This window comes from Littorina saxatilis, linkage group LG8 (genome assembly GCF_037325665.1).
Source record: "Littorina saxatilis isolate snail1 linkage group LG8, US_GU_Lsax_2.0, whole genome shotgun sequence".
Classification (NCBI taxonomy): Eukaryota; Metazoa; Mollusca; class Gastropoda; order Littorinimorpha; family Littorinidae; genus Littorina; species Littorina saxatilis.
Genome location: NC_090252.1, coordinates 1,599,654 through 1,619,722, shown reverse-complemented (window position 1 = coordinate 1,619,722; position 20,069 = coordinate 1,599,654). Strand labels below are relative to the sequence as shown.

Here is a 20,069-nt window from a genome sequence, read left to right as displayed (position 1 = left end):
GAATAAAATGGCTATATATTAACAGGTACATGGCGCGAGACCTCAAGCTTTACAAGACGATCAAGAAAACCTGGGGGGAAGACGACTTCAAACGTCGATTAGTTGTGGTGTTCACATTTGTAGACAAAATGCAGGAAGACATACTCGGAAAGTTGGGGCCTGAGTTTGAGGAAGTGTGGAAAGATGTCAATCAGCGTTACGTCTTCTTCGATGAAAAGGATGCAGAGCTCGGGAAGCATATTGTCCAATTTATGGTCGGAATCATGGAGTCGCTATCTTCATTGGGTAAGTTAATTGGATTCGAAGTCTTTCACCAAGTTTGACAATGCTAAACACACAAACACAGACAGACACACAGACACAGACACAGACACACACACACAAACACACACACACACACACACACACACACACAAACACACACACACACACACACAGCTGATGGCAAAGGAACCTTTGCCAAAGTATTGACTGAATGTCCCAGGTTACCACACGACGAATACAGTGGCGTCGCTTTGCTATGTTTCTTTATTTTTCCAGGCCCCGAATCCTTGCCCAAATTGTCAGTCATTTTAGGACTTCCGGTTTCATGTTGCAGTAGCGTATTTTGCTAAAGGGTACCAACGGGTCATGCCCAAATTGTCAGTGAATTATGACTTTTTATGGAAAAAGGGAAACTGATTACAGAAGTGGGATTCTCGTCTCACTCTCGGCTTTACAAATGTGACCCTCCACCACGAAATGAGTCGCATGTGACCTTTGCATGATTTTCATATTTTTACATTTTCCTAAAGAGTTGTGTATGCTCTATCCAGTGGTGAAACCCGTTTTAGAAAAGAGCGAAAACTGTTTGAGTTATAAGCCTGTGACTAAGGTGACCCTCACACTGTTACCAGACACTCCCCGGACTTATATTAAGCCCGCGCGAGGTGACATGCGACTCATTTCGTGGTGGAGGGTCACAAATTGGCGTCAATAGATAAAGACTGATAGTGAACCAATGTAGAGATATATTTTCTGCAAAGAACCCATGCATTGTATTGAGCTGTTTTTATGAATGTTATATTCGATTCAATACAATTTGGAACTTCACCTGATTCTTTTTGAGTTCATATTCTGTTTGTCTGTTTGTCTTGTGTGTGATTACCATCCTGCCAAATGCCTTTTAAACACAAATAACATATAAGACACAGACACAGATAGTTAGAGTTTATGTGAGGCTACGACCCCTCGGCTTTACATTAACACTTGTATGTATGATCCTCTTTTGTCAGGTGCCACTGCAATGCCGTCACACGACGTTACGATGAATGCCATTGGAACAACTAGTATTCACGGTCACAGTGGCCATTCGACAAGGGACGGATTTCTTGCTGTACAATCTCCGAGGAAGGATCTCTCAATACTTGTCATTGGAAAAGCTGGAACGGGCAAAAGCTCTCTTGCCAATGCAATTCTTCGAAAACCCGAGTTTGAGGTTGCCGTTGGAATGACAATTAAAACAAACACAGCGGTCAAAGGATCTGTTTGTTTGGGTGATAGGAATGTCAAGGTATGTATATTCTTTATTTTGCATCCATTTGTTTAGCAGAGATTAGTAGGCTTTTAACTTCTCATCAAAATCATTTATTTCTTGATACGGCGACAGGAGACGGCTCCAAACAAGGAGAAAAATGATCTTTAGAGTTAGACGTGTTTTGTGTTATACTTGTCCACATGTTAAATGTTAATGAGTCTGAAGGAGAGTTTTAAATTTCTATTGTTACAAGCAGTCTGATCTGATAGACTTGGTGAGGGACCGTTGCCAGGAATAGGATAAGGAGGAACAAAACAATGCGTAGAAAGCACACTGACCTCTGATGAGTATTATACATCTGTCTCGTTCACTCTGTAGGTGGTTGACACACCCGACATCACAAATCTTTCTGGTGAGATCTCCAAGCAAGATGAAATCAGGAAATGGATTGATCTGACCAGCCCCAGCCCTGATGTCATTGTGCTTGCCATCCGATGTGACTCCAAGTATGTTGGTCAAACATTTAACCTATAGTGTAGAGTTACCAACTGAAAAAGATGGGACAATTTTCGAAACCAAACTTAATTATTCATTCCCGTGTCATTTTATTCAAACTGTCTAGGCACTCAACTTGCCTCACTGGCACACTTCTTGAATAAAAATATTATTTTACAGGGATCACGTAACCGCCCATAAAAAACGGGTACCACCAAATCAACCTGAAATGATAATTCACCCTTCAACTTGCGTTATTTTGACTCCTTTCCAGGGCATGTCTATCGTGACACATCTTCAACATCGATATTATTCGATGTTTGTATCTTTAACCTAATATGGCAATTTACACAGATAGAGACAGTTATTGTTCTTCAAGACCTCAAATGTAATATTTTGGTCAAAAATACAAACAACAATTATGTATCGAACCATTTTAGATTGGCCAACCGCCCAAACCTTTGATTTTTTGTATTTTGCTTCGGGAAATCCTATTTTAATCAATAAACTATTTCTTATGTAGGTTGCCTTGTTTATCTGATCGTAACTGACAACCAGCATTCCATAACTCAGTTTAATTTTTAGTTTGAAAAATAACAGAAAACAGAGGGGCCCCCTACTGATACCAGATCGTAGAAATTAAGTACTGTAAAACATGCAGGTAGGAAGTCCAATAAATTAGTTACCCAGAACAGAATGTTATCGCTATCTTGCCCATTTTTTGTGTTATCCCATTTCTACTGATACATTTGTTGATCGCATTTGCATTCAAAAACAAGAGGTTTTGCGTCAATTTTGAAGGGTACAATGACAAACAGTTCTGTATTTCAGCAATGACCTAAATAAATCCCTGCGCCTTGAATATGTGCGCGATATAAATTGCATAAAATAAAAATAAAAAAATAAACAAAATAATAAATCCCTGCGCTTAGAACTGTACCCACGGAATACGCGCGATATAAGCCTCATATTGATTGATTGATTGATTGAGTATTGCTTTGAAACATTCAGATTCTGGTGCATACACACGAGAAATGTCGAATCATTACATGTTCGTATTTTGTCAGATGTTACGCAATATTAAAGAAAGAGTTTCAAAATATGTAGTTGTTTTGCTGACTTACCATACAAGACAGAAATTCACGACTTCGCATGCATGCAGATATATGATTGATTCAAGTACTGCCTAAGTTTCATTTGAGTATGACCGCTTTTGTAAATTTGCTAATCATTTGAGCAAATGAAAACAAAATGGAACGTTCATACTGTTTTTGAGGGGTAAAAAGCGGGACAGATACCAAATAGGAGACGGCAAGTAGAAAGAAGTGCAGAAAACCCAGTTAGAAAACGATACCACAAACACGGCTGTTTGTAATAATAAAATGCTCAAACAGTATTTTAAGATATTCCTGGTGTATGGTGACCAAAGAACAAACCCAAAGCCGAACTGTATAGATCTTGGCGCTATTCGAGGCAGTTTTGCTGGTCTGTTTTATCATTATAACTCATGTCTCAGCATCGCTGAAGGACAGCAATCACACAAAATGTGTCAATGGTGCTTACAGGAATAGCACATTTACAATACTGGGCATTATTTTTGCATTACTTGTATGAAACACTTTTCTGTATGCATGCCAAGACATGTTTATGTAGGTATACATATCTATAACGGGTTAAACAAATTCTTTGCAGAAGAGTGCATGACATCTGAAAAAATGCCAGTAATGTCCAGACATGTTACCCGAAGTATGTCTCGTGTGTAGGCATCAGACCCTGAAAGTCAAACACGGCAACTAGGCCATTTCTGAAAACAACGAATCTATTCATGATACTCATACCCCTCAAAATTGACGAAAAAACCTCCCGTTTACAACCACTTGTACGATCGACACCTCCATCAGCTGGAAAGGCATAGCACATATATAATCATGCAATATAGCTAAATAAAGCAACAGGTTCTGGATGGATAATTGATTTGGCGTTCTGATCTTATGTATGAGTTGCCAAGTTGCACTTATCCTGAGGGGCAGTCACTTAATAGCTGTGAAAGAAATCTTTGATCCGAAAAGTGTGCCATATAGCCAAGTAAAGTGCCTTTTATAGCATAGACAGTTTGAATGAAATGAAACCGGAATGGATAATTCAGGTAGGGTAAAAAAATTGTCATACATCACCAAAATATCCCACAGAAATACGCATATATCGCGCATATGCAGGGGAGCTTCAAAGAGATGCTATCTCCAACTTTTGAAGATACCAGAAGCGAACCAAAGTGACTTATTGAAAGGGGGAACACCCCTTACATGCTAATAATCAATAGAGCAAATATTTATGACTTGCATAACTACACTGCTTGTATCTCTTGTTTCAGCTGATACATAACTTTTAACTATTTATATGAACATCAAAACGAGCTATTAACGATCAAGTAATATTCAATTAATCACCAGGTACACCCCAGAAGACTTCGCAATGTACCAAGAGCTACAGAGATTGGGGTTGAAATCTGTCTTAGAACAGAAACTACTGGTTGTCTTCACCTTTGGTGACCAACGTCAGCCAGATTTTGAGGGCGACATTCGGAGAGCAGGTTCCAACCTTCATGCCGTAATGAAGGACGCTGGAAAGAGACGACTCATCTACAACGACAAATGGACTTCCGAGAAAGCCGCTTTTGTCATAGAACTTCTGCACATGGTCTGTACCAGTTACCACTCTTTTTCAACTAATATTTTATTGTGTAAAAAGAAAGTGAAGGCTGATAAAAACTGTACATATTGTAAGGATGAACTTGATGTATTGGAGCATTTTTTCTTTGAATGCCCAACCGTGCTCAGGTTTTGGAAATATATTGAAATGTACATAATTTTTATTAGTAAACAGTGGTGAAAGAATTAGGTTGAATGTTACAGATGTGCTTTTTGATATAAAAAGTAACAGCAAAAATATAAAGAAGATTAATCATATTATTTTAATCGCAAAGATGTGCGTAAGCAAAAAAAAAATATATATATTCACGATTTACACTGGAAAATATTTTTGAAAATCATGTTGTTTTGAGATTTTGTTAGTCTGAAGTTTTATTAATTAGAAACTAATTATTGTTTATTGTCTCTGATTTAGGGTAAAGACATGCATATGTTTTTGAATAGATCAATATATGATGACATATCATTTTGATGCTACACATGTTGACACGTATATAGTTTCACGTATGAATTTTGTTTGCCCTTTTGTATAATGTAAGATTTAACATAATGAGTTTTTCTGCACCGTATGTAAATGAGAAAGTATGTGTACAAACAGAAAACACACCAAAAAAAAGTTACCACTCTTTCTGTCTACCTCTCTCTCAGTCTCTCTCTCTCTATCCCTCTCTGTCTCTCTCTATTTTGTTCTCTCTTTCTCTGTCTCTGGGTTTCACATGTGCGTAACTTTCTTTGTAAATTCAGGCTGTTAATTCTGAGAAAATGTGTGGGTCTTTATTGAAACAAAGATTGATTGATGTATATCTACAAGAGCGGTATGGATCTATAGAAGGAAAAGATGTGTTCAAACATTACAGGACTTATAAGTTTATGTTTGAGTCTGAAAGTTACTTTGATTATATGAATATAAAATGTTTGGTGAAACTGCGTCTTGGCTCGTTACCACTGTTCGGTTGTTTTTGCAAGATGGGTGTTATTGAGAATGACGAGCATTTCGTTTGTACGTGTCCGCTTCACCAGAACCTGAAACAAAAAAATATGTTAATGTTGTTGTCTGTAGGCACGAAGATTATATTGGATTGTTAAAATGCAGATATGAAACCCTCTGTCGTAAACTTGGAGCATACCTGTTGTATGCACTGCAAATTATAGAAGATTTATTGCAAATGTTATTGCAATGGATACATCGTTTCACTAACATGGTATTTGTAACATGTTTCATATGCTAATGAATGATTCCTTTTCAACTGTTCGAAACCTGTGAAATTAGATTTAGATAGTCTGATTTCTTATGTTTTTCCACGCTGCAAGCTTTATGAAAAGTTGTCATTGTATACATTACCCCCTCCCCAGGGGCCAATGGTCAATACGTAAAAAAAACCCACCATTGTCTTGTCTTTGTCTCTCAGGTGTCATCAATTCAAACCCAAAGCAGACATCTTTAGCTCTTCGGGTGAATTCAAATCTTTACCTCCAACGACAGCAGGTGAAATGCTTTCTCTTCTCAGGGGCGAAATGTAAGAAACAAAGACTGCAGCTAAAGAATTTAGAATATAGTATGCAGTCACGAAACATTACCCAAATACAACCGTTTCAAATTTGAGAACCTAAGCGCTCACAACTTAGTTGAATTTATTTCTGGAGTATGGTGACGTAACTACAAACTCAACAATGAATTGTATGGCTCTTGGGGCGATTTGAGACTTTAATGTTCATTTTATTCCTTTAAACTAAGCTTGTGTAAGCGGTATGTTAATATCTTATCATTTCTATAATCAATAATTATTCTCCGACATAGTCAGTGAGGTAAATACAAAATAATTATTGCTGTAATAACAATGACCAGCATTGCACAGCACCAGCGATTACTCTTAAAAGAATTGAAAGGTGAAAATACCTTGAAATTCAAACAAACAGTTTACTTTATGTGAGTTTCTTAGCAGAAACCAGCAATCATATGCTGCATGTGAGTATCATAGAAACACTATTTCACTAAATTTTGATAAGATTTTTACATTTTCAATTCTTCGTGTATAAATAAGTATCAACATTCTAATTTTCCATCAACTATGGTATGAATTGCTATAAGGAAATAACATGAATATAGATTTAAAAATCAATACAAAAAATCCTGAAGTATTTTTGTAAGGTCTGTCGGTTTTGCATTTTATAGAAACAATCTTTATTCTGCAATTACTAATTTGTTGTCAATTTAACTGTTTATAAATCAGAACAAAACAAGTCGCTAATACTACATTTAGTCAAGCTGTGGAACTCACAGAATGAAACTGAACGTAGTCCGCCGCTAGTGCAAAAGGCAGTAAAAGTGACGAACCTGTTTGGCGCGGTAGCGATTGCGCTGTGCTTCATAGCACGCTTTACTGTACCTCTCTTCGTTTTAACTTTCTGAGCGTGTTTTTAATCCAAACATATCATATCTATATGTTTTTGGAATCAGGAACCGACAAGGAATAAGACGAAATAGTTTTTAAAACGATTTCGGAAATTTAATTTTGATCATAATTTTTATATTTTTGATTTTCAGAGCTTGTTTTTAATCCAAATATAACATATGTATATGTTTTTGGAATCAGAAAATGACGAAGAATAAGATGAAATTGTTTTTAGATCGTTTAATAAAAAAATAATTTTAATTACAAGTTTCCGATTTTTAATGACCAAACTCACTCATTAGTTTTTAAGCCACCAAGCTGAAATGCAATACCAAACCCCGGGCTTTGTCGAAGATTGCTTTGCCAAAATTTCAATCAATTTGATTGAAAAATGAGGGTGTGACAGTGCCGCCTCAACTTTTACAAAAAGCCGGATATGACGTCATCAAAGGTATTTATCGAAAAAAAGAAAAAAACGTTCGGGGATATCATACCCAGGAACTCTCATGTCAAATTTCATAAAGATCGGCCCAGTAGTTTAGTCTGAATCGCTCTACACACACACACATACGACACACACACACACACAGACAGACAGACACACACACACACATACACCACGACCCTCGTCTCGATTCCCCCTCTACGTTAAATCATTTCGTCAAAATTTGACTAAATGTAAAAACAAGAAAGGTAAGTTGTTGGAACGTTTACTTTGACAAAACAAAACGTTCACAAATAAATCGACCCAACGTGCACAGACTAACAATAAGTAGACCAAACTTAGCTTGACGAAATGTGTGTCCGCTTGCTAGAAAGTCGCAAGCGTATGAATCCCAATAGAATAGAATTCATTGAATTGAATTCATTCGCTTCTAAGTTGTGTCTACTTAGTGTTTGTCTGTGCACTTAAAATACTGTTGGGTCGATATGTTTGAGAACGTTTTGTTTTGTTTTGTCAAACTGAACGTACCAACAACTTAATAAATATCTTTCTTGGTTTTTTTATTCTGAAACTTGAAACGTTGGCAGTCAATTTGTTTTTAGAGTTTTGTTCATAAATCAATTTAGTTAACATTGTTTGTTACAGTTAAAAAACAAACTTGGCTGCTGTTTCAGGCCGAGTCATGATATGTAACTCCAGGTCTGACTTTTATAGTAAACAGTGAGCCAGACAATACTCCTGTTTGCTTCGTATTTAAAAGTCTTTCGTGGCCTTTAATAACAAATTTAGGACACGTAATATGAATCACTTACGTGAAGGTTGAATAATCAATTTAATACTGAAACCAGTAATAGGTTACGGGAATTTGCCTTCCGCTTCAGAGTGGGTAAGTTTGGCGTTAAAAAATATTTCGTTTTCTCTAACCTCTTTCTGTGTATGTGTGTGTGTGTGTGTGTGTGTGTGTGTGTGTGTGTGTGTGTGTGTGTGTGTGTGTGTGTGTGTGTGTGTGTGTGTGTGTGTGTGTGATTTATTTCTGCAGGTTCCAAGCAAGAACTGAACATCCAGAGCTCTTGGATGAAAGCAAGGCGATTGCTTCCTTTAAAAAAAAAAAATTCAACCATGAGAGTATTGATGTTGACCAGAGTTAGGCTTAGAGAAAAAAAAGCACACACTCTATCTTGATATTTTCTCAGATTCCGTTTTCCAAGTAAGAGCAACCAGGTTGTATACATTGCTAGATGTCTAACAATTATACAAGAGAAACGTTTGCTGTACCTTAAACAAATGTCAAGGTATCATCTGAGTTACCCTTTGGATGCAAAATTGAAATCTACCATTTTCTAAAAGTTTTGTGAACACATATCTTTAAAATCTGTTAGGGTTTGATTAGGTCCAGGCATGATATGAGTTTGATTGTTCCTCGTCACACAATTCAAAGTCATCATTCTCCCAATGTGCTCAAGCTTCCAGGAGCTGATTGTATCTTTCTGTCAGCAAGGGGTCACATTTAGGTTGAGCACGAAAAATGTCTTGTTTCCTGAAATCTTTGTGAATTTGGATCTTTGAAATTGTTGTTGACATTCATCAAATTTCAAGATTACAGAGGTTTGGATTCTGGTTAAATAAAAAATTTAGATTGTCTTGAATGTTTAGAAGCCAGATCCGTGTAGCTTACGTCACACACTTGACAGACATACTGACTAAGGCTTAGTTGATCCTGAGTTAGGTTCAATAAGAAGGACAATATTATTGTACTAGAGCAGCAGATGATTGTTTCTGATTTATATTATATGGCTTTGTCAGCAAGTTTAATGTATGGGTATACATATAAACATTATATTTTGTTAGTTTAAATAGAATTCACATAACTCACTATTTTGTGTGTGTTTAATAAGCATGTGTTCTAAGATATCTTCTGACCAGAATTTCAGAATTGTAAGTACATGCTGTCTTTCACAAAACCTAAACTTCTAGTTGAGGTTTGTAAAGGCTTGTATAAAGATGATGTATGACTGTTTTCTTATTTGCCTTTGCTTGCAAGTAAAGTGGTGTACTTTGTGATCTAAGTGTATTTGTGTATGATTTAGGTTTATCTAAATTGGAGAGAAAAACATTTGTGTTATACTGCAACCTAATGAATGAAACTGAAATCGTATTCTTATTTTAAACTAGTGAGCACTTGTTATGCTTAAATTTGAGTATGTTCGGTCTCTTATAGTGTCATTGCGGAATCTAGCAACTGAAAGGAATGTTCCTTCCGAGAGCAGACAAAAAAACAAAACAATTTGGAAGTAATTTGGAAATAGAAGTTTCAAATTGGGTACACTAAAACACTTTTAAGATGTTGGTTTGCTCACAACATTTGACTGACAAAATGTTATTCCCATTTCTTTCAACCATAAACTCACAAAGTACTCTGACAGTGCGATTTTGTAAGTAATTGTTGTAGTTAGTATTAACTGCCAGAAGGCTTGTCTTCTTTGGATATCCAGAAGATCACTGCCATGTTAATAGAAATAGCAGAAAGCTATGATATTGAAATGTCTTAAACTGTGATATTCGTTAGACTTGCTGTTTTTTTGTTATTAAAAATTAATCATTTCCAAAAGTTAATTTTTTTATTTACTTGATCACAGCTTGCTTTTTAATTAAGGCAATGGCTATTTTGCCGGTACCGGCAACGTAGCCTGTAGGCTATGTTGCCGGTACCGGCAAAATAACGATATGTTACGGTAGAGGCTATTTTGCCGGTTGGACGCTGCTGAAGCTAGTAAAGTGAAACGTCTAGTCGGATTCTCCATCTCACAAAGGCAATACACAAGTAATCTTCAATATTTGTATTTCTGATGTGCAAACTTCAAATGCAATTACAACCTTGTCTTATACACGAATAAAAGCCATATTTCTCTCTCTCTCTCTCTCTCTCTCTCTCTCTCTCTCTCTCTCTCTCTCTCTCTCTCTCTCTCTCTCTCTCTCTCTCTCTCTTAAAACACCAAATACACTAATTTAACTGGCAAATATCCGATGATCTCTATGCAAGGAATTAAATACTGGTTATTGTCTCTCTATGATCATTCTCGCTGACTCTCTGTCTCTATGTGTGTGTCATGAATCACATGAAATAGATTGAATATACGGACGTTGAATATACAACAAGTCATCGTCACATCTCTCTCTCTATGATCATTGTCGCTGAGTCTCTCTGTCGCTATGTGTGTGTCATGAATCACATGAAATAGATTGAATATACGGAGTTGAATATACAACAAGTCATCGTCACATCTTTCTCTCTATGATCATTGTCGCTGACTCTCTGTCTCTATGTCTGTGTCTGTGTGTTTGTGTGTGTGTGTGTGTGTGTGTGTGTGTGTGTGTGTGTGTGTGTGTGTGTGTGTGTGTGTGATTCATAGCAGTTCCTGCAGAACCAGAACTTGGTTTTTGGTCTTGAGCGTTTTCCAGCGCATTGCAGATGGAGGGATCTGAGACATGAATCAGATGAAATAGATTGAGTATTCAACAAGTCATCGTCACATAGTGCACACACAGTACGGAGAGAAGACCGTACAGCCGAGTAGACGTGTTGGACGGCTGTCCAACCGTCCGTGTCGAAATGTCGCCGAACTTTCATGATGGATATGTTCACGTCCAGTACTGCTGTTCCTTTGAAGTTCGCCTTTCAGAGCACGGATTGTGTCTGCCTCACCGACAAAGTAGCTCAGAATTTGTCTGTCTCAATCCACCGAGGACTTCTGTGAAAAGGGAACGGTTTGTCAACCTTACATTTTTTCCGGCTAGGCAGTCCAATAGCATTTACTACTTTTCCTTTTGGTCTGCCTCTCTTCCGGGATTTTGGTGGTAACGTCACATTATCAAGAGACGTCGACGTAGGCTTTGGTGCGGATGAACCCTCCTGGTCAGACGTCGTAGGCCTTGGTGCGAATGAACCCTCCTCGTCGGACTGTGGTGTTGTTGTTGGTGGTAGTGGGTTTGGGGCGGCTGTCATATCATACACTAGTTCCACAACCGCTACATGAGACGTCGTAGGCCTGGGTGCGAATGAACCATCCTCTTGAGACGTCGTAGGGCCTGGGTGCGAATGAACCATCCTCGTGAGACTGTGGTGTTGTTGTTGGTGGTGGTGGGTTTGGGGCGACTGTCATATCATACACTAGTTCCACAACCGCTACATGTTTTCCAGATCCCCACATTTTTACAACAAAATCTAACACGCTCAATTTCTCTTGGAAATCAAAGTTGTTTTCTGCAGCTAAAGAAGCCAATTGTTGTCCGAGGTGGAGTTGATAATAAAACTCAGTATAAAAGTTCAAATTTGTCAATCAGTGAACACTTCTCTCCCCCGAAGAAATTCCCATCAGAAACTGTCATTTATTGGTGAGTATTTAATCACAGGCGGTAACTTTCACTTTACTAGCTTCAGAGAGAGAGAGAGAGAGAGAGAGAGAGAGAGAGAGAGAGAGAGAGAGAGAGAGCCTCTACCGGCAAAATAGCCTCTACTGTAACATATCGTTATTTTGCCGGTACCGGCAACGTAGCTTACAGGCTACGTTGCCGGTACCGGCAAAATAGCCATTTCGTTTAATTAAAGTCCAAACCAACATCAAGAAAGATTATTTGATATCCACGTCTCATGAGCTTGACATTAATTTCGTTGTTTTTCTCATAAGAACGCAGTCTTTGTTTTTTTTGTGGTTCACGCATTTTTTTCTTAATTCTTCATTGTAAGAAAAGGTTACTTCCAGATTGCTTGGGCAAAACCTACAAAACCCATGGAGTCACTGTCACGAAGAGGTTGTATCATAACATTGGGAAGAAGAAACAATTATGGTAATTGTTTGAAAGTTCTGGAAACGTGTTATTTTTGTATGAAGCGTTCATTTCCATTCAGGTGACATTTTAACAAGTTTTGTACCATTATCATAGGACGACGCAATTTTGTTTAACATTGAGTTAAGTTCTGACTAAATGTTTTACCATTGACTGGGAATCGAGATGAGTAAATCTTGTACACAGATCGCCATAATGCTTTGCACACACATTCTTCCAAATGATATCCCTAGATTTATTCTTTACTTTTTCGATAAATGTCTCTGATGGCGTCACATCATTGGGGTGTGCACGTTAAAGATCCCACGATTGACAAAAGGGTCTTTCCTGGCAAAATTGTATAGGCGTAGATAAAAATGTCCACCAAAATACCCGTGTGACCTGGAATAATAGGCCGTGAAAGGTGGATGCAGCGCCTAAAGGAAGTCGATCTACTGGCCGATGTGAATGCGTGATATATTGTGTAAAAAATTCCATCTCACACCGCATTAATAGGTAACATGCGCCTTGAGTCGCCTTGTGTGGTGAGATACGTGCGCGATATAAATCCTCGTAAATAAATAAAAAAATAAACATCAGGCTTTTTGTGAATGTTGAGGCGGCACTGTCACACCCTCATTCTTCAATCAAATTGATAGGAATATTGGTCAAGCAATCTTTGACGAAGTACAAAAAATGATTTCCTCGTATTCTTTATCATTTTCTGATTAAAAAAACACATATGGAGCTATGGTTTTTTTCGGATTAAAAACAAGCTCAGAAAGTTAAAACGAATACAGAAAAGCGCGCTACTCTACTACGCTATAATAAGTGGCTTGTCACTTTCTGTGCGTGAACGTGTCACCAGGCCTCTGGGTATACAATCGACAAAACTGTCAAGCATTGCTTTATGGATAAAAAATGCGGTGCGTTCAATTTCAATCTGCGGGTTGGACAGATTGACGTGACTAATTGTACTGATTTCGCTTCACGCGACTTGTTTTTAATTGACATTTCAAGTGTATTGTTCTTGCTTTGTATTCCCAGGTCAGTATCGACGTATTACAAATACAAATACCATTTAAGGGTTGAAGCTTGTTCAGAATGAGTCACTTAACCAGGCCAGCTTGCATGTAGGCATTACATTGGTGCGCTTTGGGACCACAGTTTCAAGGTTTGTTGTTTGTTTTATAGGCTTGCACAACAGAACACATCCGCATTTTTTCTTGCTTGACAAAAGCTTCTTTTTATATTTAGTCAAGTTTTGACTAAATATTTTAACATCGAGGGGGAATCGAAACGAGGATTGTGGTGTATGCGCGTGTGTGTGTCTGTGTCTGTGTGTGTGTGTGTGTGTGTGTATGAAATTTGACATGAGAGTTCCTGGGTATGAAATCCCCGAATTTTTTTTGAATTTTTTTGATAAATGTCTTTGATGACGTCATATCCGGCTTTTCGTGAAAGTTGAGGCGGCACTGTCACGCCCTCATTTTTCAACCAAATTGGTTGAAATTTTGGTCAAGTAATCTTCGACAAAGCCCGGACTTCGGTATTGCATTTCAGCTTGGTGAATTAAAAATTAATTAATGACTTTGGTCATTAAATATCTTAAAATTGTAAAAAAAAATAAAAATTTATAAAACGATCCAAATTTACGTTTATCTTATTCTTCATTATTTGCTGATTCCAAAAACATATCAATATGTTATATTCGGATTAAAAACAAGCTCTGAAAATTAAATATATAAAAATTATTATCAAAAATTTTTTTTCGAAATCAATTTAAAAACACTTTCATCTTATTCCTTGTCGGTTCCTGATTCCAAAAACATATACATATGATATGTTTGGATTAAAAACACGCTCAGAAAGTTAAAACGAAGAGAGGTACAGAAAAGCGTGCTATCCTTCTCAGCGCAAGTACTACCCCGCTCTTCTTGTCAATTTCACTGCCTTTGCCGTGCGCGGTGGACTGACGATGCTACGGTCTTGCTGCGTTGCATTGCGTTCAGTTTCATTCTGTGAGTTTGACAGCTACTTGACTAAATATTGTATTTTCGCCTTACGCGACTTGTTTTCCTTTTGTTTGCTTGCGTATGTGTTTCCTAGTTTTTTGATTCAATAATAATGAGGATACTTTCTCATAATCAATTCAAATGTGAGCAAAAGACTTGCAACCTGCTTCAGATGTTCCCGTTTCGACCTTTCATTGCCTAAAGGTTGTTTAGCCGTTGCTTTTTGCTTTTGCTCAGACTCCATGTTTTGCCTGTATTTCACCCGGACACTATCTCGACCAGATACAAACTCTCTCTCTCTCTCTCTCTCTCTCTCTCTCTCTCTCTCTCTCTCTCTCTCTCTCTCTCTCTCTCTCTCTCTCTCTCTCTCTCTCTCTCTCTCTCTCTCTCTCTCTCTCTCTCTCTCTCTCTCTCTCTCTCTCTCTCTCTCTGACACATGTACACACATACATTCAAACGCACATACTGAACCGAACCGCGTGCACTAATAAACATTATGATTCTGAACATATTCGAGCGCCTGTCTTTGCACGCATACACCCATAAAAGCAACTCCTCATTCTACTCGGATATGAGAAAGCAATAAGTTCCCTTGACTTTCTTACAAGCTTTTTTGTTGTTGTAAAAGCAAGTTCCATTGTATTTGGCAATGGCAATAATTTTCTTTGGCAACAAAGAACTGTTGCAGAATCAGAGCTTGGGCAGTTTATGGTAAGGCCTAAAACTGGTTAACCAAACTTCCCAGAAATGTTTTGTTCTCTTCAATGTAATGGGTATTGTTGCACTGGTTAGCCACTTATACCCTGTAGATGTGCGCCCCTGCACATTTTATTATTCACGGCAGGGCAACTTCTTAGCTTTTCTGCTGTTACGATATGAGTTTTCAGGAATTGATATACATTTGTGCATGTATTTTAGATGATCGTTATTTCTGTTTCAGGAGAGAGAGTTATCACTGTTTCCATGTTCTTTTTCTGTATTTAATAAAAATGACAACAGTTTGGCATGCATGTTTTTGTTGTGTACTTCTTTTCTCCCTCTACTTCTTTCTTCCTTTTTCTCTCTCTTCCTGTCTCTGCCTCTCCCTTTCTTTCTCCATTTGTCGCTCTTTCTTTCTCTCCCTTTCTTTTTCTCTCTCTTTCTTTCTCTCTTGTTCTCTCTCTCTCTCTAATAATAATCTGTCTTGGTCAAAACATTTAGATACACTTTGTAAAAATACTTCTAAAAAAAATATATCAGTTATCAAATATTAAACACTTTCTAGACCTACGCACACGGAAACTGTATTTTCAGGCATATATTCAAATCAACTATTGATTATGCGTCCACAATGTGGGACTCTGCAAGTGCAAACACTTTGAAACACTTGTGCTCTTTACATAGACGAGCTGTACAATTAATTCTTTTAAAAAATGCATCTCTCTCTACATCTGATTATAAAACATTAAAGATTCTTCCTATAAAATTAAGATTTACCTATAACAAAGGTGCAATGATGCATAGAATTATGTCAGGGAATTATGTCAAATTTCAAACTGAATAATTCAAGAAAACTAAACAAATTAATTACCCCAACCCCTAGAATTGACCTTTACAAATCAAGTCTTTCTTATTCTGGCGCCTTATTGTGGAACTCCATTCCTGATTTAATTAAAATGCAATTCAGTGAAACTTCCTTCAAGGAAGTATACATGCTGTTTCTCTTGGAAACAAGTAAATAATTCTGTGATAATATTACATCATTGCTTGATATTCATAATGCATTTTGAAATGTCTTTTTACTTTGTTGACATGTTAATTATATATATTGTATTGTAATTAACTTAACTTCTATTTCTTCTTGTTATTAATCGAGTTACCCTCAATGGGCGAGGGCCGGATGAAAACAAGCATGTATGCATTGCTTATTATGTTACCCTCGATAAATAAATAAAGTTCAAAGCTCTCTCTCTCTCTCTCTCTCTCTCTCTCTCTCTCTCTCTCTCTCTCTCTCTTTCTCTCTATCTCTCTCTCTCTGTCGCTCTCTCTCTCTCTCTCTCGTTCTCTCTCTCTCTATCTCTCTCTCTCTCTCTCTCTCTCTCTCTCTCTCTCTCTCTCTGACGGTGTGTGTATGTGTGTGTGTGTGTTTGCATGACAAAAATAAAAGATTTTATCACGAGAATATCTTTATCATTTCCCAAGCTAACAATAACAAACAAATGAAATCGTAAAAATGCCAACTTATATACTACGCGTCATTAAACTAAATAGGCATATATGTTCAAGTGCAGAGCTTTGAGTGATTAGACCGTTTATTGTTAAACCGACTTTCTGACGGCAAAGGCCATCTATTCCGATGCTATATTCAGCAAACAGAATGATTTTACATAAGTTAGTGTCTGTACATTGGAACCTACAACACAGACACCCCCTCAAATCACATTTAACAAAAGCAGGGTTACCTCGTTAAAACACATACACTTCAGAACAGATAATTTGGAACAAATGCTACATGTAATTGGAAAGAACAATCCTTTCGTATCCAAAACAAAACAGTTTTAATCACCTATCTTGTCTAACAATGGCATGCTGAACGGTGTAGGTGTCATTCTTTTCATAAAACATTGAAAGCGGTTTGTGAAGCCGTGTAAGCGAGTTGAAATACAAACGGATACATCTGAATAACCCCTTCAACCATTGACTTTAAACGTCTGGAGCTTTGTGTTTACACATGTTATAAAATACACACAGAATCTTAAGTGAGACATTAGTATTTCTGTTATGCGACATGCCAAAAAGAGTTTTGAAGTTGTTTGTATGTCTTTGCAGACACAGTAACAAAAGAGTTGTGTAGTGTTCAAACCCGATAACAGATGCGCCATATACTGACATTGCATGTACATTCTTAATTAGTCTTGGTTCATATGAGGATTTCACTTTGCAAAGAATCTTCAAGATGTTAACTCGGTCACGTCAGGGACAGTAAATGTCAGCCAACGCCTATGAACATTGACTGAGCATGGCTATTGAAAGAGCATTTTTTACAACTGTTGTTCAGGTTAAAAGCAGTGCGATGTAAAATGACTGTGTGTTACGTGTACAGAATTGAAGCTTTCATTTCTCTAAATGCGTGCTGATTTTTAGATGTTTCTGTTCAGTATGACAGGATACGTCTTTATGTTTAGAACTCGTTCTCGCAGGTCGCATAACAGCATAATAAATGTATCAAATATCTTAAGATTCCGTGTGTATCTTACGACTTGTGTTGGCTCAAAGTTCCACAAGTTTGAACGCAATGTGTCGAGGAGTTACTGAAATGTATCTTTTTAGTCTCATTACTCGCTAAAACGGCTTCAATATGCTAATTGATTGAACACGCTTAATCCAGCGAGCAGTTTTCTAAGTCAACTCTCCTGAGTCAGGAGTCACGATTCCGTTCGTCATATTATTTCATTTAGTAATAATGGGTACACATTCGCAGAAGCAGATAAAAACCGTTGGGTTCAGGAAGTAAAACTGTAATCTAGTGAACGCTTGTCCATTCCGTATGTTACAAACAAACAATACACTAATACAGTGTAAACAACCACACTGTGTATTCGAGATTACAATAGAATTTGCTCTGACGAGGAAAATAAATGACAAATGGAAAAAGCATAACCAGAAAGTACAGGAATAGTCTAGAAGCCAAGGGAAGTAGCTCTTGCTTTGGTATCTATGGAAGGAAGATAACTCTTACCATGCAAGCAGACTTTATCATTCTCAACAAATAAATAAGTTATTTCTCCAGAACATTGTGAAGAAAGGTAAGTAAATTGATATCATAGGTACCGAGTATGTAGGATGTCTTGTGGCATCTATTCATGTTGATGCTCAACACACAAACATTGTCTCACAATCATTAGTTCTAATGTATTCAGCTTCAAAGCACAACATTTAGCGACTATTCTGAAACCTTGAGGGAGAGTACTCTTGATAGCATGGCCAACATGCAAATAAACCGTTGGCAATTGCCAACATGAAGTATGGACAGGTCCAAGGTTAACAATGCCCAAAAGAGGGGAGGTAACCCGTACCATATAAATAATATGCTGACACTGTAAGTTGGTAACACTTGTCATCAAGTGCTTCTGAGGTAAACATACCAAACAAACAACAACAGTTTTCACAGTTCTTAAAATGTCAGTATGCGAATAAAGAAGGAAGATAACTCATTTGTTTGATTGAGAGTTTTTCTCTCATATTTTTGTTCTTTACGCGTCATTCTTGAATAGATTTAGACAACTCCTATTTGATATTTATTGAAACAAATGCTTTGGGGATGTGTTGACACCCGGGCGAAGCAGAGTCCTGAGTGCTCGTAATCTTAAGGATGTAAGTTTGTCTATCTGTCTGTCTGTGGTCGCCATACATCAGTGATGGCAAGAGACAAGAACAAGAGACATGGCATCAAATGTACATCAGAGTTTTTGTTCCAACCGTTGAATCTAAATCGCTAGCTTCGGCAGGAAAACGATAAGTTCGACAAAAGCTCATTCAATAACAATATTAAAGAAGCTCGCAATGCCTCCACCATACCCCGATTGGCACAGAAGAAATGAGATATTTTTCCTCATACTGCTGGAAATCATTAAACTTAAAGCGCTCGATTTTTTTTTCTCGAAAGTATGCAAGCTTTTACTGTTGTCGCAAAACAGCCAAGAGGAGAGTCACCTACATTGACAACGCTGGCGACCGATGACTGGTTCAGTGCGCTTATCCACTCTGCCACACGCAGAGAAATGAGATAGTGCGACCTGCTACCACACCGCTTTTGCATATCACCGCCGATTGGTGTGTCACTTCTCTAGTAAACAGTAGGTGTAGCAGTGTTTGCCTGGTGACCTGACTCTTCTAATGTCAAACGAGGTTTTGTTTCTAGTTTTAAACTTGAGTAATTATTAGGTGGTTGCATGTATTAGTACTTTGTTTTAGCATTACCTCCAACGCCTATATCTTACTTTATATTTTACTCTTTCTCGCAGTCAGAAGCTTTCCGCCGTTGCTGTGTTATTCTTGTTTACGTTGTGACGGCGTCAATAACGTTAGATATGGTGAAGCCCTGTGACTCACTTTGGGCTGTCCTGTAACAAGAAGCTGTAATTGTAAAGTTGACTGGATAATTTCTTGTTGAATGCGAGGAAGGAAATTCATCTTCAGTGGCACAATGTACAGACAGGTAAGATACGATTTTAATTTGCTTTTAGTATGTGTTTTTGTGTGTAAACGTTGAGTTTTCTAAGAGCGAGGGAATGTGTTAAGTCAATCAAGCACAACGAAACTTGTTTAAAGCATAATGTCTTTGATTTGAACGTTTGCTTTGCTATTTTAAGTGGAATGCTTTTGCGTGAAATACTATCTGCTCAAAGTGCATGATATCCAAGTGTCATATTCCCACCTTGTAGATACAGCTACGCATACTGTCTTTTTTGTTTACGAATCTCTCATATGCGAGCACATAAGATGAAATTCACTGCAGTTGATTTAAGATGAGAAAAGTCTGTTTGTGAATGCAATTATACCGAGAGGCATAAATTCCGCAAACGGAACTTTAAAAAATCACAAAAAATCAACTCAGTGGTGAATGTTTTCAATGTTTGAATATTTTATTTATTGGCCATTTTAGTGTTTATAAACCTTCGCTTAATTGATTTT

At 37.5% G+C, this 20,069-nt stretch overlaps 3 protein-coding genes across 5 annotated transcripts in view; 2 read left to right on the top strand and 1 right to left on the bottom strand.

Annotated features, from left to right (window-relative positions):
• The window catches only part of LOC138972510 (uncharacterized), a 323,114-nt gene that overhangs the window by 47,331 nt on the left and 255,714 nt on the right, over positions 1-20,069 (bottom strand). The window lies entirely within an intron of this gene.
• Positions 32-15,392, top strand: LOC138972509 (GTPase IMAP family member 6-like). The gene is made up of 6 exons (XM_070345156.1): positions 32-285; positions 1,275-1,552; positions 1,895-2,022; positions 4,462-4,708; positions 6,129-6,205; positions 8,597-15,392. The coding sequence occupies exons 1-5, from the start codon at positions 129-131 to the stop codon at positions 6,162-6,164; spliced, it is 846 nt and encodes a 281-aa protein (XP_070201257.1). The 5' UTR covers positions 32-128; the 3' UTR covers positions 6,165-6,205; positions 8,597-15,392.
• The window catches only part of LOC138972508 (GTPase IMAP family member 8-like), a 32,736-nt gene continuing 31,743 nt past the window's right edge, over positions 19,077-20,069 (top strand). Inside the window, exon 1 of one of the 3 annotated variants that reach the window (XM_070345155.1) lies at positions 19,077-19,593. In XM_070345155.1, the coding sequence (XP_070201256.1) occupies positions 19,549-19,593 (45 nt within the window). In that variant the 5' untranslated portion in view covers positions 19,077-19,548. The remainder of the gene's footprint in view (positions 19,594-20,069) is intronic. The other 2 variants (XM_070345153.1, XM_070345154.1) reach the window with 2 other exon arrangements.

Excerpts from the sequence above, each read along its gene's own strand:
- LOC138972509 (XM_070345156.1), top strand. The coding sequence starts at position 129 with ATGCAGGAAGACATACTCGGAAAGTTGGGGCCTGAGTTTGAGGAAGTG. Across the intron at positions 286-1,274 it reads GGAGTCGCTATCTTCATTGG|GTGCCACTGCAATGCCGTCA; the intron begins GTAAGTTAATTG and ends CTCTTTTGTCAG. Across the intron at positions 2,023-4,461 it reads GCCATCCGATGTGACTCCAA|GTACACCCCAGAAGACTTCG; the intron begins GTATGTTGGTCA and ends ATTAATCACCAG.